Source organism: Centrocercus urophasianus, unplaced genomic scaffold (assembly GCF_019232065.1).
Source record: "Centrocercus urophasianus isolate 14NV4802_14NV808 unplaced genomic scaffold, USGS_Curo_1.0 seq_9, whole genome shotgun sequence".
In the NCBI taxonomy this organism is placed as follows: Eukaryota; Metazoa; Chordata; class Aves; order Galliformes; family Phasianidae; genus Centrocercus; species Centrocercus urophasianus.
Window position 1 is genome coordinate 1,062,541 of NW_024885532.1, and position 23,537 is coordinate 1,086,077.

Below are 23,537 nucleotides of genomic sequence, written 5' to 3' on the forward strand. Positions count from 1 at the left end.
ACTCTTATTTTATCAATACTCAAAAAACTGTTGCTCAAATGGGCTGTCAATACATTTTGATTGCACAAAAACTGCAGGTGAAAAATTCTGGTAGTACACATTTGCAAATAGGAAAATTTATTTATGAAACTGATATCTGGTGCCTTAAATACGTATCATTTTTGTTTCCTTTGTGCTGGTTTCAAAGCAGTCTGGATATAACCACAAATACTTCCATGAACGATTTAATGTAGTCTTTCAGTGTAAGTGCTTGTAATTATAAAAGATAAGGTAATTTGCACTAAGTGGGTAAATCCATCGTGAGCTGCATATCTGTACCTGTAAATAAGAGCATAAAGGGTAAGAAAAATGGAGCACATTTCATATGCAGTCATTGTGCTCAGGTGTAGGTTATTTGAAATTGCTTCCCTTAAGTGCAGGTATTTATAATCTATTTATAATGCTTTCCTGACATTTCTCAAGTCTCAGTAATATGAAACATGCAAATTTTTTTTTACAGGCATTTATATATTATGTGGTATTACCTGTCTGCATTTTGAATAGCAGTTTAAACGTCGGTATGGATTTTCAAAGGTCTGTTGTGGGCATTTCATTTGTATGAAGTAACCAATGGGATATTCCCTGTGAAACCCAGCAGTGTTCATCAATCAGCCAATACCAATTTCCATTCTCTCTCTGTCACTGCAACGTTTGTTTTGTTGCTCCTGTTCTCATAACAAGTAACGTAATCCAGAAGAACACCGGAGGGGGCCCCTCACTGCAACAAAGACATTGAGGCCCTGGAACGTGTTCAAAGGAGGGCAACAAAGCTGGTGAGGGGTCTGGAACACAGGCCATATGAGGAGAGGCTGAAGGAGCTGGGAAGGTTCAGCCTGGAGAAGAGGAGGCTCAGGGGAGACCTCATTGCTCTCTATAACTTCCTGAAGGGAGGCTGTAGTGAGCTGGGGGTCGGCCTCTTCTCTCGTGTCATTAGTGATAGGACCAGGGGGAATGGCTTCAAGCTACGGCAGGGGAGATTCAGGCTGGACATGAGGAAGTATTACTTTTCAGAAAGGGTGGTCAGGCACTGGAATGGACTGCCCAGGGAGGTGGTGGAGTCACCGAGCCTGGGGGTGTTCAAGGAAAGGCTGGATGTTGTGTTGAGGGACATGGTTTAGTGGGAGCTGTTGGGAATAGGTGAACGGTTGGACTGGGTGATCTTTTAGGTCTTTTCCAACCTTGGTGATTCTGTGATTCTACATGAAGTGAAACATGCTGGAACCTCACACAACGTAATTATGCATGCTGGCGTTCCTAGAACACTGATGGACTTCTTACTGACTTCATTCTGCAGTTACTACTATACAGTCAATGTATAACAGGAAAACCACCGTTACTCTCTACGTAAAGGAACTGCTTCCTTACTGTGCTAGAATAAAAAAGCACTGTTTTCTCCTATTTTACATTATACAATGAACACTACATGTTTGGTTAGTGTCAATGAGCTCACTTCTACTTTTGTAGAGTCAGAGAATGCCTATTTACCCCACTTACTGACAGGGTAACATTATCTGATTTTACTCTATAGGATCAAATCCTTTATCAGTGTAATCCAGCACCAAGGCTCTTGCAGTGGTTAGCATTCAGCACTGGAACTTCATTCCCCGTGCAGCGTTCTGATTGTGAAAGGACAGCGGGATGCTTTTCCTACTGCCTCTTAGTCAGGATTTGTGTTTGGAGTGACACACTGACTCCTTTGGTGCCATGAGAACACTCTGATGTTGCAGGTTGGTTTGGGCTCCTGGTGCAATGCCCTGCTGACTGCTGGACACATCCCCCTGCACTGGGGGCTGCCTCTTAAACTCACACCTCTGTTAACTAACACTTCATTCTGTACTTCAGACAGACCAGAGCTGTGCCCCAGCAGCACTTTCTGACTTCTCTCAGCTTCCTCTGATGAAAGTCTCAATCTGGTTTATCAATTCCACACCTGAAGGCACAGCTCAAGCAGTTAAAACCATCAGCACTGATGTATCTACATTTCTCTCTACCACTGGAGTTTTCAGTTCTGTTTGAATTCTCACTCCTTCAGATGAAAGAAACATCCTGGCAGCCTCTCAGTGGCTGCTGCCAAGTCACAGTTTCCTGCTGCTGCCCTCCCAAGCACAGTGCTCCTCTACCTGATTCTGGGCTCTGATGGCTGCAAAATGTGGATTTATATAAAATTGCAAGCCTGAAAGCATTCAGTCTCTGTTTCAACTTACCCTGCAGGCACTGCCCTGTAAAGTCAGTTTCCCAGTCTGGCTCCACTGACGTGGAACTTTCCTGGGAGCCCTCTGAGGGCAGGGCCTGCTCAGTGCTGCCACAGAGAGCAGAGCTCAGCGCTGCCCTCCACTCCCTGTGAGGAGCTGCAGCCGCCACCAGGCCTCCCCTCAGCTCCTCTGCTCCTAGCACACCCCAGCCACTCTTCCACTACCCTGTCCTCCTGCCTTTCCTCCATCTTTGCAGCCTTTACCGCATGCACCCTTATATCTTTATGTCCTCACATCGTGGCCCCAAAGCTGCACTCAGTGCTGGAGGTGAGGCTGCACAGCACAGCACGACAACCCCTCAGCTGGCACTGCTGGGCCCGATGCACTCCAACTTATGTTTACTCTGTTAACCCAGCCCTCTTACAATGCCTTGGTGAAGCCTGATGACTTCTGCACCAGTAGCAGTTACAATTTACCCCTGAGCAGCATTAACCACGTGCCCACAGAACACCACTTTTCAACACTGCAGAGCACGATGAGAAAAGAAGGGCAGACAAACACACACCGCACTGCTTTCTTGTCATCATAAATATCTTTATTGTGAAAAATACCATAAAATAATTCCCACCGTTCTAGAAAAAACAGTTCTTGCTTTTTAGATTTATGATTTAATATAAAGACGTAATTTGAGACATTTGATAAATCTCCAGCTAACTTCACTTATCCTTCTTAAAACAAAATTTGCAGAGGGCAAAGAAAAAATTCTCCCATTTTTCTTTTTTCTTTTTTTTTTTTTTTTTTTTTTTTTTAAATGGACAAGAGTGTGTGTTACAGAGCAAACAAACCATACCTTACAGTAAGGCACTTTTAAATACAACCAACCTGCTACGCTATACTGGCTGATGCCCAGCAAAGCTCCTACAAATCACAGCCCAAAACAAAAGAGTAATTCTCATTCCAAGCACCGGGCTGGAGGCTGAAATAACAAGTTTTTGCTCTTATTATTTATTTATTAAGCTAACAGGTTTTCTGCCACAAGTTCAAGCTCTTGTGTTTATAATTCACTCTGCATCCAGTTTAATACTGATTTACAGCACATCAGTACTAAGCATACCTCAAAGCAAGATAAGCCACGGCTCCCCTCCTTCATTTCAAAACAAGTTGGGAAGTGGTTTAGACAAACCGCAAGACAGAATTCAACACAAATAGTGTGCATCTCCACAGAGGCCCATTGCTCCAATGATGCTTCATGAACATCTCAGGCTTCACAAACCACCGAGACTTATTTCAGTGTTCAGTTACTGAACACTATTGCACTACAGACACCCATCATAAACAAAAAGGTGAATTGGGCTTCCTCGTACACAGCGCGCCATCAGCGCTCAGTGCGGTGCCAGCACTCGTTTGCTGAAGTCACATCAGGAACTGCATCGCTGCATCTGAAAATCCTTGAAAAGTAACAGCTTCTCCTTTCTTTCTAGGCACAATTTGTCTTTCTCTGTTGTCAGAGGCAGCTTAGAGCTCACGGCCAGCTTGCTTAGCAGTGCTGGTGCTAACGTGTGCGTGAGCAGCACCTGCTTGGTACCAGAAAGCCTCATTCTCCATTGTCATCTTTTTTTCTTCATCTTTCAAGACACTGTTTTTCACAAGAGATATCTACATGAACAGCATTCAAGCATTAATCATCTCCCACTGACTGGATTCAAGCTTTCCTCTGAAAAAAAATAAGCAATTTTCCCTTCGCAACTCATTGTCAGAATTAAATGTAGTCCTTTCTGCTCCTGACTGCTTCCACCCTACAGAAGCATCCGTCGCATTAGAGAAAGGAATACACACAGCTCTAATATCAATCCCTTCTATGAACAGTTTACCTATGAGGGACCACCTTACTCCTTTCCAAAAAAAGAAGAAAATTAAAAAGGAAAATATCAGCTATAGCTTTTAAAACAGAGGAGGAAGAATGGTAAGAATAAAAAGCTGCAGGAAGGCAGTCCTTCCACATGTCACATTTGTAGCACTTCTCCAGCACGCAGAGTGACTGGCTGTGGTATTTACTGTGTCCTGCAGCTGAACACAGTTCTAACTACAAAATCACTACATGTTGCTTACACTGCTCATTAAGGAGTATTTAAACCAGCCCCTCCTACAGCAAGGTGGTACAGAACTGCTGATGCCAGGCAGGGGCCAGCACACAACCACACAGCTGCACACCATGAGCCCTCAGCTCTACTGCACCACAGCAAGGGGTGCATCATCCAGGGCCTGTGGCTCAGAACTGGATTCAGCTTCTGCTCACAGCAAGCAAAAACATGCAGGAGAGCTGCTTGGACCAGCTGGCACCACAGGACAGCATCTGGGCATGGACTGTGCAGTGAGCTTCTATGCCTGGGCCCCAGTGGTCCAACGGGAGCCTCACTGACCTCACAAGGACATGAGAAGCATCCTGAGCTGCTACTGAATTTAAACAGAAACACTTCAGATGTGTCAAAAAGCAGAAGCCAAACTTCTAGGAAGTCGTTCAACTTGAACATATCTGATGCTGAACTTTAATAGGATGCTGCAGTGCTTTTGTACCATCAATTACTGGAAATCCCCCCCCCCCCCCACACACACACACTCTTCATCAGCCAGAAGATAAATTTCTGCTGACCAAACACTGGCCTTTAAACTGCTGCTGAAAAAAAACACTTTCCAAAGCCACAGTTCGGTCTGTAAAGTACTTGAGGCAGCAGAAAAGGGCTGTGCTTCAAAAGCAACTGCACTTACAGTAATTAAAGAAATATACGCATACGCTTTCAGATAGAAGATTGCATTTGCTTTGACTGAGGCTGCTCTTGCTCTTAAATGCCACAAACTGAAGTCAGAGAAGATCCCTCTTGATTGATTGTAGTTTTCCAGTTAAAATTCAAGTCTGTCAATTAAAGAGTGGTAATTTTTTGCATTCTAAGAACCCAACTGCTGGCGAAACTCAGCAGTAATTTCAACATATTCAGTTAGAGAATGACAAGACCACCTCACCTGCAGCAACTGCAGCCCTAGGAATGCCTCCCATCTCACACAGTTCCATACTGTTTTGCCCACCAGACTATACCACACTTCTGGCCAATGCAAAGTCAGCCTGGTACACAGGCAGCTGTTTTTGCAGCACTGTGGCTGTTACACAAAACAGAAAGTTGCTTCAAACTACTTCAGCATTAATTCATTGTGGCACCACCCGACAGAAAGGAAGCTGTATCACATGGGGAAGGCAACAGCTCGCATTTTATTCCTGCAGTTCACATACAGTCACCTCACAACCTGTGCTGGCTCAGAATTTACGTACAGAGAAGTAGCAAACTGCTGTAGAGGTGGGAATGTCACATCGTGCTGCCTTGCCCAGGTCTCAACTAAATACTTGGTTAAAGTGCAAACTCCTCAAAAATGATGCAGTAATGCTTAAACATTCAGAATCACAACAACAATCTCCTGAAAAGCAAAAGTTTTTTGTTTTTTTGTTTTAAACTTTCATATTTGACAGTAGCGGCCAAGAAAATCACCCCAATTAATCCCAGGTTAATGAAGAAGGTGAGCAGACATTTTCCAAATCCTTCCTGACAAGTGATCCTTGTAAGAGATTGCTGGGGCTCAGCCAGTGCGCAGCCTCCTCCCCCTCCCTATGGCACTGCCCACGGTGATACAACGGGTGGTCACGAGGGTTTCCTTTAAAGAATACTGAGAAATGGATCTTTCTGCTGAGCACAGTGACAAACAATTTGTTAACGCAGAGACTACTGTAACTACCCTTCCCACATTTATTAGGCCCCGATTCAAAAAAATATTTACATGCATTTTTACCTGTAAGCATATACTTGAGTCCTAAAGCTGCATTTAAGTGTTGTCCTAATTAGCCTTTTATTGTTTATTCCTATGGATGGAAAAAACACATCTCCTGTATAACCACAACAAATACATAGGCAGTAACAAAACCCTTATTCATTCAACCTCCCCCCACCAGTATAAGCTTGTCAAGCTCACCATGAATTTGCTTCAAATACTAAAAGAAAGAAGTAGCTTTCTTCTAGTGCAGTAAGACTGGGTTAAGGACAACATTAGAAATTAAGATTTTGGGTCTTGAACTGAGAGAGTTTTTATTTTTTTGAACAAATTAAGTAAAAAACAGCAGCAGCCACCTGGAACAGTCCTGGCTCTAACTGAAGTGAAATTTGAATGTAAATGGTCCTCCCCCAGAACCAAAGGGGTTGAATCCTTGCCACGTGTTCCAGTTCCTGTGGAAGGGGTTGCCCCCACCCTGCTGACTCTCTGCATCCAGGGGGTCCTCTCCTGCGTCAAACTTTCGTCTCATTTCTGAAGGAAACAAAACCAAAGTGAAAGGAAGGCACTGTAGTGATGGCAGCAACACAAAGCATCTCTGATGATCAGTCAGCGACCAGAATCCCTTTACTTGCCCAGTGGAGTTGACATCAGAAACAGTGTCAAGGAGAAACCAGATGAACGTGCTCTGAAGGAGATAACATTACCAAATATTTCCAGAGTAGAAAACCTCTGGTTTATATATGTAATTATAAACAAAGATTGCATTAGCACAGAAAAAGGCTTTCTACTAACCATAAGAGTTTGTAATGCAGTTCACTCTTAGACCTCTCCTCTGAAAGTCTGAGCCCATCTACCCAATTATCACTTAGACAGTCTGCTTAGAAAAGCTGAAGATGAAACAAGAGTCTCAGACATCCACCATTTTATGTGCTTCTCTTTCCAGTAACCATACAGGGAAAAGTTTAGAGACACAAACCTAAGGGATGGCTTTGGTTGAGCAATTTTTTTTTACTTGTTTAGAAAAGAAGAGGAGGAGAAAAGTGAGCTAAGATAACTACACACTGCCTCATTTTCTAATACACTATTTAGATTTCACGGCCCACCCCGCCAGCTTATCTCTTGGTAGGATGGACACCAGATCTCATCATCTCCACGCCACAGAGTCACTGTATTCCCCACCTTCTTCCCACCCTCAGGACCTGCCAGACTTGATCAAAATTTAGTTTGTATCAGGAAAAGATTTGAAACAATCATTTTTAAAGTTCATTTTAAGCAAAAGTCACTAAAACACAATAAATAATTCTAGGAATTTTATCTTCACACAGTGGACTGGATGCACGTCTGAGCATACTGCTTTCTCAAGCAGGTCAAGAGAGAACAGAAAAGGGAAGCTGTAATGTTTGTTATAACTTACACTTGCTGCATTTTTACAGTGTCATAAAAAAAGGAATAAAAAAGTGAAGCCACTGTGTAGTACAATCATTACCTGGGTCAGTAAGGACTTCCTTAGCAGCTGCTATATCAATGAACTTTTTCTCTGCTTTCTTCTTTTCTTCCTCACTCTGGAAGTTGTCAGGGTGCCACTGGGATGCCAGCTTTCTGTAAGCTTTTATGATTTCTTGCTTTCTAGCATTTCTGGATAGATAAAATTACAGGTAACTTAGAAGTCTTCTAACTGATCCTACAACACAATACTAAATCTACAGGCTTGTTTTAAACACTGGAACAGTAATTAAAGGCATTGGGAAAATGATGAGAGGCTACTTAATCTTCTGAATATGAAACCATAGATTTACATAGGAACAGAGGTAGCAGAATGCAACCTTAAAGAGAGTCATCCTCCCTTTCTCTGGAAGCATTCAAGGCCAGGCTGGATGAGACCGTGAGCAACCTGGTCTAGAGGGAGGCATCCCTGCCTAGACGTGGGATTTTGGAACTAGATGATCCCACAGGTCCCTTTCAATCCAAACCATTCTATGATTCTGGGTTTCCTTTACCATCCTAAATTTACTCTTTGGAAAGAGGCAATTGTAAGTTTTCATACACAGTAAAGTTCCCACTCTGAAGAATTTACAGCAAGGTGAGCCATAAAAAACATGAGTAGAAACTGCACATTTGTTTGGTTGTCATTAAAAAGAGAAGCCATTAGTTTTTTCCTAGATTAGTGGCAGAAATGTTTTAGATACCACTTCTACTCAGTCTTTTCAAACTCTCCCAATCCACTGTAATATCTGCCACAATTTTATTTTTTATTGCTTTCAGTAATTCTTTCCAGTCTTTATTTTCTTCCCAATTCATTCACCATATGTGATCACACGTACGAAGGATTTTTTGCCAAAGGACTCATTTCCTTCTTGCCCACTGGTAGTTACTTCCCTTTCTTTCTAAAAGAATTTTGAACAAGTACTACTGAAGTACTTAGCACTTAGCCCATACAGTACAGCAGGGAAGCGAAAGCAATAAGACAAAAACTAAGCTGCAGCAGAACAAAGGCAAACCATCAGCTCCAGATAAGCCAGTTTAATCAATCAAATGTAACGTCATCTCCTCAAATATTAATGCCTCACCTTTTTACTCCTAAAATTTTATAGTAGTCTCTCTTCTGTGATTGCTTCAACATCCTCTGAGCTCTTTCCAGCCCCTCTCGAACCTGCTGGTCATTTTCACTATTGGCTTGAGCCGTTTCGTAGTCTTTAATAGCTTTGAAAAGAAAGTGAAGGAAGCATGTTACATAACTTCTCACAAACCTTGATTTAAACAACTCAATCACTTTCCAAAACTGAAGTTTTGCTACTGCAGTTTATAAACAGTGGAACTTCAACTTGCCAAATATGTTTCTTTAAATTAGGCAACAGAGAAGACAATGTATAACTTAGGTAAGTTTCTTTCTTTAGCTTCACCATATTTTTGGGAAAGAGAGAAAAGGTTATTAACAGCTGGTCAGAACACTCTCTAGATATGAGAACACATGAACTGCCAGGCTTGGGATGTAACTGCAATCAAGAAGTGAGTTTCAGTGACTAGAAATGGAAAAGCCAGCTGCACAGCAGTAGTCTCACACATTGAGGGATGCATTATACAGAATCTTACTATTCCTTCTTCTCCACCTTGTGCATTCAGGCACTACAGTGGCTTCTTCCTCTACCAGCAATAAAGACTTTAGATTAACAGCAAGTTTATCTATGCAAACACCACAATTATAACCATTAGCTGTATTTCACTATTTTCTTTTTATGCCTCAGTATAAAAATATTGCTGCAGACAGCCATACTTTAAGCTCTGCGTGTTTTGTCCCCCACGTCCAAGGGGCAGGCTCTCACTTTTATTTCAAGAGTTACATCTGCCAGGAACAAAAGCATGAGAGGTGTTGTAATGCATTTCTGAGTTCTGCAGAGACCTCATTTCTTCCTCTTTTTATTTTTATGTAAACCATATTATTATTTTAAAGTGGTAACTGAAAGCTTAAAACACCAATCTTTGCTATCAGCATTCATCGAGGGAAGCTGCTGTTGAAGCCTCTAATGAAGCTATTCTTCTTTCACTGTTAAAATCCTCACAGTCTCATTTGCAGATCCAAGTCTCCTAGGTTTCTCAAGTTAGACAAAGTACTTGCATCAGATTATTTCCAAGCAGCTGCTATTTCTCAGCAGGTGTTACGTTTGTTTTTCACTGTTTCTGAGCAAGACAGCAGGAAGTGCTAATGAATTTGTACTACTCAGACATCTGATATCACTGCAATCTTGTTTTGTTATTGAAAAAAATTTCAAGTACTTCCAGTACCCCAACAATTTCATCTGTTATTAGAAACTGAATTTCTATTCATTTTTATATCACCAAACATTCATTGCTTCAACAAAATATTTTGTTTTATGCTGTTTTGTTTTGTTTTTTTTAATAATTTGTCCACTCGTTAAGAAAAAACCCTTTGCTGATCTGTGTGCCTAATTTACACTGATGAAACTGATAAAAATATACCCAAATGCAGGGATTTCATTATGCTGTTTTACCACCTCAATAACTTTAAGCACTAATGTACTTCATCTGCTTCACATCCAATCACACCATCCCCACAAATGTGGATCAGGTCATTCAGCTTTGCTGAGCACCACAGCATCTACAGCATGCTCTACTGCTGGAAGCTGAGTTCCTTAAGGGTCAGTGGTTTGCAACAAACACAGTGGCTTTCTCTTTTTAAAAACTGACTCCCTTATTGCTGGTTGCAGACATTAAGAACATGAGGAGTTATGTTTTGCTGTGACGCATGCTGCTGAGATACAGCACACAAATTACATTATGCACTTCCTTTCCACGAGAAGACACTCCAGTTTTGCTGGTATTCTCCAGCATAGGACTGTTTTTCATTCAGACCTGAACCCCATCCAGCTACAGGGTGAGAGCTGGGAGCAGGTGCCTTTGAAGCAGGATGATAGCTCTCTGATGGCAGAAAAGCTGCTACAAAACCAGAAGACTTATTGCCCATTCAAGGCATGTTGAGTGAGATATTTAATCAGCTCCTCTCAGTCACTACTTCTAAAAGCACTAATACCTCATGAGCTAACACAAGAATTATCACTGCTTCTTACAGGCCTGCTGCTTTACAGAACATCTTATCTTCCTTTCATCCGGTCCCGTAACACCAAGGGAACAATCAGCTTTGAGTATCCATTTCAGTTTAAATATTTTAATCAAACCTAACACTCTGCTTTCAATGCAAGAGTCTTCATAATCTCTGAAGCAGCAACTACACTGTATTTCTAAACATCTCAGCTGTCTTCCCTTATCTTGCCTACACAAGACTAGCCATTATTCCATATGCAGAATTAATTTTCTAATCAAACATGAGTATCTGTAGATAACGTATGTCCACGTAAAATCTGTTAGAGGAGTAATTGCAGTAGCAACGCTCTTCTTGAAACAGGGACTGCCTCTTGGAGAGAAAGATTTCCTGAGCAATTTTGGAGCAGTGTGTGTTTTTTCCTCTTAGAAAAAAACGTGTGCTGGATAATTCACAGACAGACTCTTGTGCTTACAGGGTAAGCCACAACAGGACTCATCGCACATCTGTCTTCACAGACAATCCCTGAATCCCGTATGATTACGAAGTAATTAGAACCTTCTAATGGGAATCAGAACGCAGCTATACATTCTGAAGTACATCTTGGACATTTAACAATAATCTCCTTCAAAGTTTTGAATTATAAGTATTTTGAAATTTCCTGTCCTTAAACAGGAGATAGGTGCCTACAGCTTGAAGTTTTTCTTGAGGGAAGAAAGGGAATCAATCTACTACCTTAATATGAGACTACGATTTTAATTACTCCATACTGCTCCTCGAAGCAGAAAGGAAATAACCATCATTTTACAGCAGTTAAAAGTGAAGGATAAGTGAAGACACCTTCAAGCATATTAACATTAACGAACTAAACTGTTTATGAAGGCACTGTTGGAAAGAGGAGCATAACTGCAACCATCTGATTACTGTCAAGGGCAGAGGGAAGGCAAGGGATGCACTAATCAACAAGGATTTGGAGGAGCGCCGTTCCACTTGAGCTTGGTGATCCCCAAGAGCCAGCCCAGTCCAAGTCTGGGTCCAGCCCAGGAAATAAGCTTTCTCACTTTAAGTCACACCTCTGCATAAAGGCCAGTTATTTTCAGAAATGCTGCTGTATTCCACCTTCTCTTATAAGGAGCATGGAGGCTTGCCAGCATCAGCAGAGAAGGACTGGCAAGCTTCTGAAGCACAAAGCCTACAGAGCTGATAATGACAACTACTTGAAGCTGTACAGCCTTCATTACACTTTGTTTTCAAGTGCTTGAGTCAACGAGGCCTAAAAAAGTGTAGTAAAAAGCATATTTCATTTTTGAAGTTCACTTCAAGAGGTGAGAGCAATATCTTCTCTCAGTGATAATTTCTCAAAAAGACAAAAAAAAAAAATCTGAGCATACCATTAATGAGAACAGTTGTCTCATCAATGTTTAAAATGAAGAGGGCTTTTTTTGTTCAGTTGTAAAGCTGACAACTCAGCATCAGAATACAGAAGAGGAAAGCTATTTTATAAGTATTAAAATGAATGGAACTAGTTTTCCAGCAGATTTAAAGACTACAAGTTTCTTTTGCTATCATATTTAACTGAAGCAATCCAAGGCTTCAAAAACTGTTACACGAATGAGCACAGGAGGACAGAACAGATAGAAGGTGTAAGCCTCCTTAAGAGTGGCTTTGTGTGGAAATGAGACTTACTAAGCTACATGATGAATATTCATACAGTACATTAGCACGTAGTACCCTGAAAGATGCCACATTACCTAATGGAGACAATTACTCAGTCCCTCCTCTGCGAGGTTGAATATGGAGCAAGTAACATTCCCAAGGTACTCTGTCTAAAAGGAAGTGAGCTACAGCCAGTGGGTCCAGCACAACCCCAGCAGACATTTGCCACTTTGCCACTTCCCTGCTCTAGCGGTGATTTTTAGTCTCAATGCCTACAGAATATCTACAGAGCTGGGTGCAGGAAAAAATAAATAAATAGTCATCACACAGCTTGTGTGCTCTTTGAATGGGAAGATTTCAAAGGGCATCTGCAACCAGTGCCACTTGGAAAATAAATACTGATAATGCTGTTCACGTAGGCAATTTTCAGCAGCAAGGACACCTGCTACAGAGTGGGGGAAAGTCCACATGAGGCAGCTGACTTCTGTTACCTTTTCCGTAAGCTATAAGGAAATCTAGAGAACTCAAATTCAACTCCATCTTCCTGAGCCACACAAAGAAGCAGAACTGTAAACTGGGATCTCCTCATGACATTTGCTTTTACTTGCAGACAACATCTTCACCATTCATCCAGTTCGTAGCACTACATCGTTGCTTCCTCACAGCTAGTGCTGAGAGATCCTTCAATCAGAGCCATATCAGCACAATTCCACCATCCTAACAAAGCAAGGCTCCACAGGAACCTCTTCCTACACATAAACAGGCATTTTGCCTCTTTAGCAGTTACACTAACACAGCTAGTCATTTCTCTCACAATGCATATGCACACCAGTAACAATTGCACTGGCGATTCATGCCATTTGGTTCTTCACAACATGTCAAGTTTCCAACAAAGCATCCCAAGGACATCCCGCAAAACATCTGTCAGCCCATTACCTTCCTCAGAACACCTGAAAATTCAGTCAAAAAAAGAAACTTTTTGGAGGCACTTCTTGGTATGTTTCTACATACAACCCAATGGTAAGGGTTGCCAGTCTGCAAGCTCAATGGAAAGCAAAGCCCATTCACAAAATGCTGCCTCAAGCAAAACCAGCTTACTGCTCTTGGCAGCAGAAAGGAGATCTATTGTGGTGAAACAATGGCCAATACCTTCCTCTATGGTGAGCATGTGGTAGGTAGGGTACAGGAAAATCTCATTTCATGCCATCGTCCAAAAACATTGTAAGGAGTTCCCAGAATGGGTCTCTGTGACCCTAATTATAGTGATCTTTCATCTAGGAATGCAATTGTCTAACAATGCTGTTGAAATAAATGAGTCTGAATAAGCTGTATGCTCTCACAAAAGATCCCAAACATAGCCCACTGTAGAAAGACAACTGTAGATAAAACAAGTGCATACCACTTGTACTAATCAAGCCAAAATTAACAGCACGTACTTTCCTAGATCTACAACTGTGCTGCTTAAAGATGAACAACACAGTGCAGAATCAAAGCGCATGTTAAAAAAATTTTGAAATACTGACTGCAGAGATGTACAAGATGCATACAAGTGTACCTTCTTCATAAAGGTCTTCCAGCAAATAAGCTTCTGCTCTGTCTTTCAGAGCATTCACATTGGTTGGTTCCAGTTGCAGAACTTGTGTACAAACTTTTATGGCTTCTGTAGCCTGCTGATTCTGAAAACGAGAAAGGAAAAGAAGATAGATGGGTGGAGTTACGCTTTTTGTTTTTGGAGAAATTTGGAGAGAGAAGTGGAGGCAGAATTACCTTTGACAAACAGTGACAGATCCTTTCTTTGGCACGAGTAGCATAAACTGGGACATCTGGCTCAGTTTTCATTACAGAGTCATATTTACTGATAGCATCTTCGTATCTGTTTTATAAAGCACAAGTAGTTACATTTCATACTATTAAGACTGCTGTAATTTATTTAAAATGCAATTTGGCTGCATTAGTCTTAAAGATGGGACGTAAGGCAACATTATGAAGAAAAATTTCAGCCATTTTAAGATTTATATTCCCATTCCCTTCAACAAGAGCAAGTACTGTGACCATCAGGTTTCTGCAGAAGACCATGACTGCCATTCCTCAGCGTGCACAAACAACAGCATCCTGATTTGCTTCCTGTCCAATATGTGCCTCTGCACTTGTGGTGGAAAAAGAAGAAAACCCTCCCTCTCTGATGTCTGAAATGGACCAAGTTTGGAGCCTTGCTGTGAGCACTGTCCTGTTTGCCTTTTGTATTACCAATAACCCCCTACTCCTCCTCCCCCTCTCCTCCCCCCACCCCCCAAAAAAAAAAGCCAAACAACTGCAGCCAGCTTTAGTCAAGAAGTTTGTTTTCTCCCTACCTTCTCAGCAAGTCACAAAGCAAAACATTTCTGCTGTAAGGGTTTAAAGACATTCAAAAGGGTTTAAAGACATTCAAGTTCCACAGTTAATAAGAAACAGATTAAAACTCTCACCCAAAAACACAAATGTGTGATAGAACTCATAGCTGCTACAAACTAGGAGGAATGCAAGCTCTCAGAAGAGTCCCTCAAAATGTGCTGATACTGGATCAAATAAACTAGAATAAGAGCCCAAATGAACTGCTGAGTTAATGAAACTGTCCTCCACTGTGCTGACTCGCATTCCTGATGTACTTCCTTTTAAAAAGTCACTCTGAAAATGTTTAATCACTTGTTAGAGCTCCTTACAGTTGGATGTTGTGCACCTGGGAACATGTAAAACTGAAATGAAGCATGAACTAGAAGAACACAGTAGAACTGAACAGGATACATAAGAGAAACCTATGAACCAGTTCCTCAGTAGCTAAAGTGGAACTGCAGAATTACCTGTGTTTTTAGTCCAAAGATGAAATCTTACAATACCTGAGAGTTGATAAATTTTATCCCTACCTTCACCTTTATACCTGCTCCATAAAGTATGTAAAGAGAAGACAGTGGTATCAAAAAGAACTCAGAATTGACTATATGAATCAATGTAATTTGATTGTAATTTGATAGCTGTGCTCAGTTATCCACTTCAGCTAACAGATGCAAAAAGCAACACTTAATCAGCTCCTCAGTCGATAATTTGTTGACACCTCAGCACTCATTTTTTTCTTTTTTAATAGAATGAACACTTACCTGCCTTCTCTGATGAATTCCTCTGCTGACTCAATCTGCTTATTGAGTTTCTTTACTTGTTTATAAAGAGAGAAACATTGCTTATGGTCTTGGTCAAGCTTCAGACACTCCCGGACTTCACTTTTCACAAGAGAGAAGAAATATATTATGGAATTTAATCTGGATACACAATGCAGCATTTATAAGCTGTCCAAACAAGAGTTCATTTCTCCATACAATCTTCCCCTTCATTCAAATATATTATCATTTATAATAAGCATTTATCAAAGCTTAAGATCTGATTATTAAAGAGAGGAAGTCCACTGTGGATTTCAGAGGACAAAAACAATGCTTCCCATGATCATTAGGTTAAGTAATACTAGCCACCAAAAAAAAAAAAATAAATAAATAAAAAAATCACCACAGAAGCAAGCTATATCCACCAGACAAAATATACTCTGGAAATGGGGCCTCTAAGGCAAACAAGCCAGCTATTTGACATTTACTAAGTTGAATATACAAAAAAAGAATCTTTGACCAGCTGTAGAATCAATTTCTGTAAAGTTAATCAAGCAGTTTTTATCCACCAGCCCCTGTCATACACTGCAAAGAAAAGAAAAAACCTCAAGTTTTTTTTCTAGTAACACATCTGGCATCAAGAGCTTCCCAGAAGCCACTCGTATACAAAAAGATCACAGCATTTATACAGCTGCGCACAAGGAGAATAATGTTAACAGTGTAGATCAGGCAAGTGCAGTTATCTGCAGGACTGCCTAGGAATGTATGGCAATGCCTTCAACTAAACAGGAATGAAAGGGTAAACAAAAGTCTGGCAGCTCTGGATCCGCTACATGGATAACATGGATACTCCTGTGTGTATATATATATTTTTTTTTTGGTATTTATTAACTCCATTTTTAAACCAGTAACTTTCATTTCCACTCCTGAAGATACAAATCTCATCCTATGGCACATTTAATATGTTTCTGTTTTCACTGAAAATAATTTAAAAATAATCTCCAACAAAGCAAGTTTAGAGAAACACTTTCTTCCAGGACAGAAAAATACAACAGCAGCAGAAAATGTAAGCAACTCTGACAGTTTTGCTCTGTGGCATCTAAACAAGATGCTAGGAAGAACTGATGGTTGATCTGACGAGAATAAACACGGAGTCTTCACAGTTCTTAGCTTCTGGAAAGGAGGTTTCCGTACCAGGTGCAGACCAGAGCTGCTGTACCATCCAAAAACCAGACACTGTAGCTATTTCACAGTTTATCGTGACTTTCACTGTTACATTTGGTTTCAGTTCTTACAATTACAGCAAACAATAAAATTACCTGAGTGATAATTCATGGTCCCCCAGCTGATAATATATTCTGCTGATTTTATAGAAGGCTTCAGTGTTATCACTCTTTAATTTGGCAGCAGCTTTCAAGTCACTAATCGCTTTGCTTGGCTCCCCTTCCTTTATGTAACACTCAGCTCGAAGCTCTCGTAGGTCTGCATCCCAAACACAAACCTTGAGAAATCAAAATTAAAGCTTGACTTTGGTCCGTAAAAGTTCACTTCTTTTCCTCCCCAACATCAGAAGAATCCCATTAAATTTCATTTTGCCAACTGCAATAGCATACGGTTCAAGTTGCATGCAGAGTGCACAAAATTAGCATCTCTGCTTCCTGGTGGATGCTGTGACGCACCTGCCCAAATAGAGAACAAAGGCCTGAAATTTTTCTAAATGATTTAATGAGCTCACACAGGGAGATGAATTAAATCCACTGGCCCTGCTTAAACTGGGACAGTCTGCTGAGCCTCCAGGGAAGGATATCAGGATCATAAATCAATACAGCTTCTCAAAAGAATGCAGGGAAATGAACAGCGAAGACCAAGCTGTCAGCTGTCCTTTAGAAAGAGGCCTGCAGGTAAACTTCAGCCACGCAAGACGTGACCTCAGTACCTCCACTGTAAAGATTTACACTGAATTAACCATGTCAAAGAAGGACAAAGATAATTACTTACAATACAATACGACAGGCAATTCCTTTTACAGGATTTCTTCTGGGTTATCATTTGCTTTATAAACCCTGGTTTTAGAGAACAAGAATTTTCTACTTCTCCATGCTCCCTCCCCACAAACATTTTGACAGTTTCTTCACCAAAAGCTCAAGTTGTAAACTCCAAATGAATGATTTTAATGTGCATGTAAAACAGCACAGCAGTTAACTGTCATTTAATATATTTCTATATGACACACCAGGTGCCTACAGACTGAATTACTCCACACAGACTATCAGGCTACTTTGATTGAGTGGGATTCAACAAACACATCTTAAGGAAAAGGCTGAGAATACAGGTAGCTATGTACGTTTTGAACTTTGTAATGCTATTGATCTTTTATTATTTTGTTTCTCAAGACAAAAGAAGTACTCACTTCTTAGTAATAAACTACCCTTTACCAAGTTTTGTATTCAGCACAAATTGCACTGTGTTATCAACAAAATAGAATCTAGATGAAAAACACGTCTCCTACATTTGCAAAATTTACTTAGAGAACAAGCTCCCTCAAGAATACTAACTTATAGAAAAATGGAGAATGATCAAGACAGCTGCCCACAACAGAAGTTTGGTTGAAGCCGTATCTTTACCCATAACTACAATGATCTCTTTTAACTGTTGCAGTCAACGCTCTACGCTCTCCAACTTCAGAATGGTCTTACTATGCTCAAAGTGAAGCCAATTACATCATGTATTTTCTCATCAGTGAAGAAGCTAAACCACAATGCACACAGATAGGAGTTCCTATTTCCTTTTTACTGTACCACAGAATCTTATGGGCTGAAAGGGACATGTAGAGATCACTGAGTCCAATCTCCCTGCTAAGCTGATTCCCAGCAAAAGGTTACTATCCCAGTGGACAGCACCATTTTACATAACACTTACTGCCAAGATTTCATCAAGAAGAGGAATTGCAGCTTCATAATCCTCTTGCTGGTATGCAGACAATGCTTGTGAATACAGGCGCTGAAGCTCATCAGATTTCGTCAGCTGAGTTTGGGCTTCTCTTTCCTCATTATTGCTGGGATTGGATTTGAGCTGAAAACATTAATATGAAGAGGGACTGAATTGCTTGCTCAGAAATCACTGTGTCCCTTTAATAATCATAACATAGAAAACTGATTAAAGCTGAAAATAAAGAGAGTTTTAAAATTCCACCAGAAGTGTTTCCAACTTTAAATTCCAGAGACAGACATTTTGAGCTTCGATACAAGACATCAGAAGTTCAAAAACTCTTAATTCTTCCTCTCACCCTGGCTTGATCACTCACCTTTGGACAAATTAATACACAACCAGAGATCTTTTACGTCAGCCTTAGGAAGTCACAGTCCTCTTAATGGCAACAAAGTTAATCTTTCTGCAGTTAGTTATTAAATACAAGATTCCTCAGCATCAGTAGGAAGCATATCCATATAACAACCACATATCCCACTTTAAGCACAACACATAGAAACAACTGCAACATGACACAGATAGTATCACCGTGAGGCTGTGGTTCTTATTTTCCCAGAAAGACTGGCAACAGCAGCAAGGCTTCAGCTGGAGGGAGGGCTTACCAGGATCAGCTAGGAATTCAGGCACTTCACTTCATATGCGGTTTTACACAAGCCTAAGGTTTTGTTTATGACTAGTTTCCTCCCTCCGACCAAGGAGCTGCATTTTCCTTGCATTCATTTATTTAGGCAGCTTTCTATTTGCAAAGAAGTAAACCAAACAGCTCTCACAGCAACTCTGCTACTGGAACTGGAACAACAAATAAGGGCCAGGAAAAATCTCATCCATTCCCTTGCAAAGCCAGGAAGTCATATGTAAAATTAATACAGTTAGACAACAGCAGTAGCTTCACACTTACAGCTGATCATTATGATTTCCAGAGTTTTAGAGGGGGCGAATCAGTAGGACTTCAGATTTTTTTGGTTTTGTTTTTAAATCAAAACTTGCACTACCTCGTATTTTACACACAGAATGCCCATTGAAATTACCATATCCTCAAAGTCATCCTGTACCTTTTCCTCTCCTCCTGGATCTTCAAGTTGCCCCTTCCATTTTTTTCCTGAACTTCAAATGCTCATACTCTGCGCTCATGTCTCTAACGTAATTCAACATTAGTCCTCAGAACTTCTTCAACAGAATTCCCCTGGTTCTAACAGTTAAGTACGTGAAAGGGAAAAGCCTCAGTGGAACATGAGAAGCTGGACCAGGTCTCACCTCTGTCTTAGATGCCTTACATAAAGTATTTCTGTACCTTATGAAGTTGTTTCATTTTACTTTGGCGGAAATCAAGTTGTACTTAGACCTGAAAGTACTCCTTTACACTGCCTCTCTGCAAGAACAGAGGAAAGCAAAGAGTTCTGTCCTATGTAGGTCAACTCTTAATACACGTTTCAAAAAGCTTTTCCCCTAGTTAGAAAAGAAATTCTGCTTATAAACCCTCACCAGCACGCATCCTCATTCTCTCCCAGCACCAGAGAATACAACAGAGGCAAATATCTACATCTGTGATTTTAAAAGTTCAAAGATTAGAAACCTCCTTTAAGTTCTGAACTCTTCAGTTCCATGACTGACCCAATTTTGTCCCTCAATTTCTCAGCATTATTCTTTTAAAAATAAACAACTCTTTTCTACAAATAAGCTTTATCCATTACCGCACTCCTTAGACACGCTGTATGTTTTTTGTAAATCATTTGGACCAAACTACCAGTAGAATAGGAGAAGCAATGTTACAGTCACACAGACAAATCAAACTGTACTAGAGATCATTTAAGTGAAGCATCCCAGATAAAATGAGATAGTACAAACTGTCCAGTTAGAGCAAAGGAAAAAACCTCTCAAGCTATCATTCAAGTTAAGCCATTAAGCTTTAGTTTAATGCTCTCTATATGACAAAAATATACACTCATGGCTCTTAGTAATTACTTAGTGTACTAATACGTTGTCTTCATCAGTCATGTTAATTAAAACAAAAATAAGTCTCTTCATTAAGCACCCAGGGAAAGCGGGAAATAAAACAGTTGTTTGATACTCTAATTTTGCTTTATTTTCCAAGTTCCTTCTGTCCTTCTGCCCAGCGATCAGGCGACTATCACACTACTATTGATAACAAATAACATTTCAGTTATTCATCCTTTTCCTTTGGAATGGTGAAGCTGGGACAGACCAACTGCTTGCACTAAGCACGTAAGATTTCCTAGAAAAGAGTAAGGTATTAAAGAAATCTCACTTCAGCTGAGCTAATACACATCTAAGGCAAATCTAATAGTTCTCTGCATGCTCATCTTAAGCTGTGCTCTGCAAGCACACTGCTAGTGGTGAACATGTTCCAGAACACAGCCGCTGCTTTTCAGCACAGCATCCTTTGCTGTCTTTGATGGTTACTACATTTGGATTAGAATGCTTAGTTGCAGTTTAAGTTACAGCAACAAGCATTAGCCATCTGTTACAGCAGCTTACATTCACTACCAAAAAGAAAAACCAACCCCAAAATTATAATTCCTTCAGAGAAAACAGAGGCCAGCATATGGGAATGGTTTTGTTATTGTAAGTAATTTTCTGTTGCAGATTTACCACTTATAGGTGTTGTGTTATTTTACTGTCTAATCTCAGTAAAGTGGAGAATCATCCCAGGGCAAAAAAAAAAAAAAAAAAAAAAAAAAAAAAACCCTCCTTTCCCCCCACCCAGCTGAGAGACATTAAACAGAACAAAAGCATGAGCCACACGACTTTAAAGCAGACCTTTAAATGCATTTACATGTGCATCTTCCAGCTCTCCACTGCTCATAAGGAAGCTGGCATATACAGCATTTCATCTCAAAGGCAAGACTCAAAACTTTGCTATACTACCATGCTGTATCCAGGACAGTGGAGAAAAACATACTAGGAATTCAATTCAAATTCAGCATTTTTCTTGCTTTTCATGCTTGTGAATACACTGATAATGAAAGTAAATTGATGAGGCTTGTGAAAAATCACAGATCACCACAGTTAGAAAAGACCTCCAAGATCCCCCAGTTCAACCATCCACCTACCACCAATATTTCCCCATTAAACCACATCCCTTAGTACAATACCTAACATTTCTTGAACATCTCCAGAGACAGTGAGTCAACCACACTGGGCACACCATTCCAGTGCCTGACCACTTTCAGAGAACATATTCAACTTGAACCTCCCCTGGTGCAACTTGAGGCCATTCCCTCTTGTCCTGTCTCTAGTTATGAGGGAGAAGAAGCCGACCCCCACTTCATCACAACCTTCCTTCAGGTAGCTGCAGAGAGATATAAGAACTGCCCTGAGCCTCCACTTCTCCAGAGTGAACAATTCCTCAGCTGCTCCCCATTACATGTGTGCTCCAGACCCCTCACAGCATTGCTGCCCTTCTCTGAACACACTCCAGGGCTTCAGTGTCTTTCTTGTAGCAAGGGGCCCAACAGTGAACAGAGAGCTCAAGGCACAACCTCACCAGAGCTGAGTACAGGACAATTATCACCCCCTGTTCCTGCTGATTGCACTACTTTCATACAAGCCAGGATTCCACTGGTCTTCTTGGCTACCTGGACACATTGCTGGCTCTAATATTTAGCTGAGCATCAACCAACACCCCCAGGTCCATTTCTTTCACCACTCTTCCATCCACTCTGCCTCAAGCCTGTAGTGTTGCCTGGGGTTGCTGTGGTAGGGCACAGCACTTGGTCCTGTTGAACTTACATGCTTCAAAGAGGGCTGCAGGAATTTCTGCAGCTTATAAGAAATCAAGACACTGATGCATACAAGAACAGAGCACAAAGGAAAGCTCTGCACTGGCAGAGCGATATATTAGATAACACAGCCATGATATTAGACAGAAAAAAGAAAGTATTTAAATACATCCTTTACCCAGGAAGCTATAGATGATCATATCATCTGAGAGAAACATTCACGGTTAACGTAATGTAACGTAAAGTTTAAGAGAACTCTGGATACTAAGCAAACTTGCATTTGGTAACTTACAGTGACATAAGATGGTCTCTCCCATCTACATCCAAAATGCTGACTGAAGTTAAAAAAAAAAAAAAAAAAGTGCATTCTGCAACCACAGCCTTCACTAGATTAGAAAACAAACATCTGCAAACACACTATGCTCAGCCACTTAGTTTTGGCTGACATCTAGTGGAGCTGCAAGTGGAAACTTCAGTTTCCAGCTTTTAAATGCTCATGCAATTGTCTCCCTTGGAAGGGTACTTAGGAAATCTCAAATTGGAGTATTTATTGCAGCACAGTGCAACTGTGAACATCACAGTCAGTCCTAAAAAAAATAAAAAGAGGATTTGAAAGGAATGTGACAACCAGAGGATATAATTATTCCTTCTATTTTCTCTCAAAAATCACATGCTTGAAGACAAATAAATATTCCAGGGCTTTCACGGGCTGAGGCCTTAGTTTTGAGCACTGATGCACTCCCAAATTCACCCTATTGACAGCTATTATTTGGAAGCTACTAATCAGAACCAAATGAACTTGATATTAATGCATAGGAGCATTTAACCAAAATTGAGATTGGAGAAATAAATACTACTCATACACTGTAAGCAACAACTTCAAAATAAAAAAATTCACCCAAGGACTTATGCTTTACCTCTGTTTCATCCTGGGCACTCTGCACACAAGAATTAGACCATTCTGTTGACATCCATTAAGAGTTTATTACCCTCTAGATGTTAAATTTCCATTCTGACAGCTGAGTTAGAAGGAAAAAGCTACTTTTCTAAAGAGTAAAGAGCTGTTATCTGGTCTTGCTAGGCAAAAAATGCTTCCTGGTGCATGCTGTAACCTCATCAGCTCGGTGCATCCGTTGGCAAAAACGAAGAGTTCCTATAAACACAGTCTTCCTTAACACATCAAGGGATAAGTCTGAATCACTTCCTCTATCCAAAACCAAAGTGATTAACTTCAGCCAAAAGGGAAATGCAGGAAGGAAAAATGGGAAAAACAAAACAAAACAAAACACAACACCAACCTGTAAAACAATGGCACAATAGCTGAGGTCTCAAAAGGCTCTATAGATGAAAGCAGTGCTCCCACCCTTCCCAGTCAGGCATTCCCACTGCCTGCCTTCGCAATGCCACTAATGCCCTCAAAACAGCC

General features: G+C 40.7%; 1 protein-coding gene across 1 annotated transcript in view; it reads right to left on the reverse strand.

Moving 5' to 3' along the window:
* Positions 1-3,001: 3,001 nt before the first annotated feature.
* Positions 3,002-23,537, reverse strand: part of DNAJC3 (DnaJ heat shock protein family (Hsp40) member C3) — a 31,824-nt gene continuing 11,288 nt past the window's right edge. Inside the window, exons 5-12 of the mRNA XM_042838853.1 lie at positions 18,303-18,455; positions 16,703-16,884; positions 15,387-15,506; positions 14,023-14,128; positions 13,811-13,931; positions 8,612-8,744; positions 7,531-7,679; positions 3,002-6,575 (exon numbers count right to left, since the gene is read on the reverse strand). Coding sequence (XP_042694787.1) covers positions 6,418-6,575; positions 7,531-7,679; positions 8,612-8,744; positions 13,811-13,931; positions 14,023-14,128; positions 15,387-15,506; positions 16,703-16,884; positions 18,303-18,455 — 1,122 coding nt within the window. The 3' untranslated portion in view covers positions 3,002-6,417. The remainder of the gene's footprint in view (positions 6,576-7,530; positions 7,680-8,611; positions 8,745-13,810; positions 13,932-14,022; positions 14,129-15,386; positions 15,507-16,702; positions 16,885-18,302; positions 18,456-23,537) is intronic.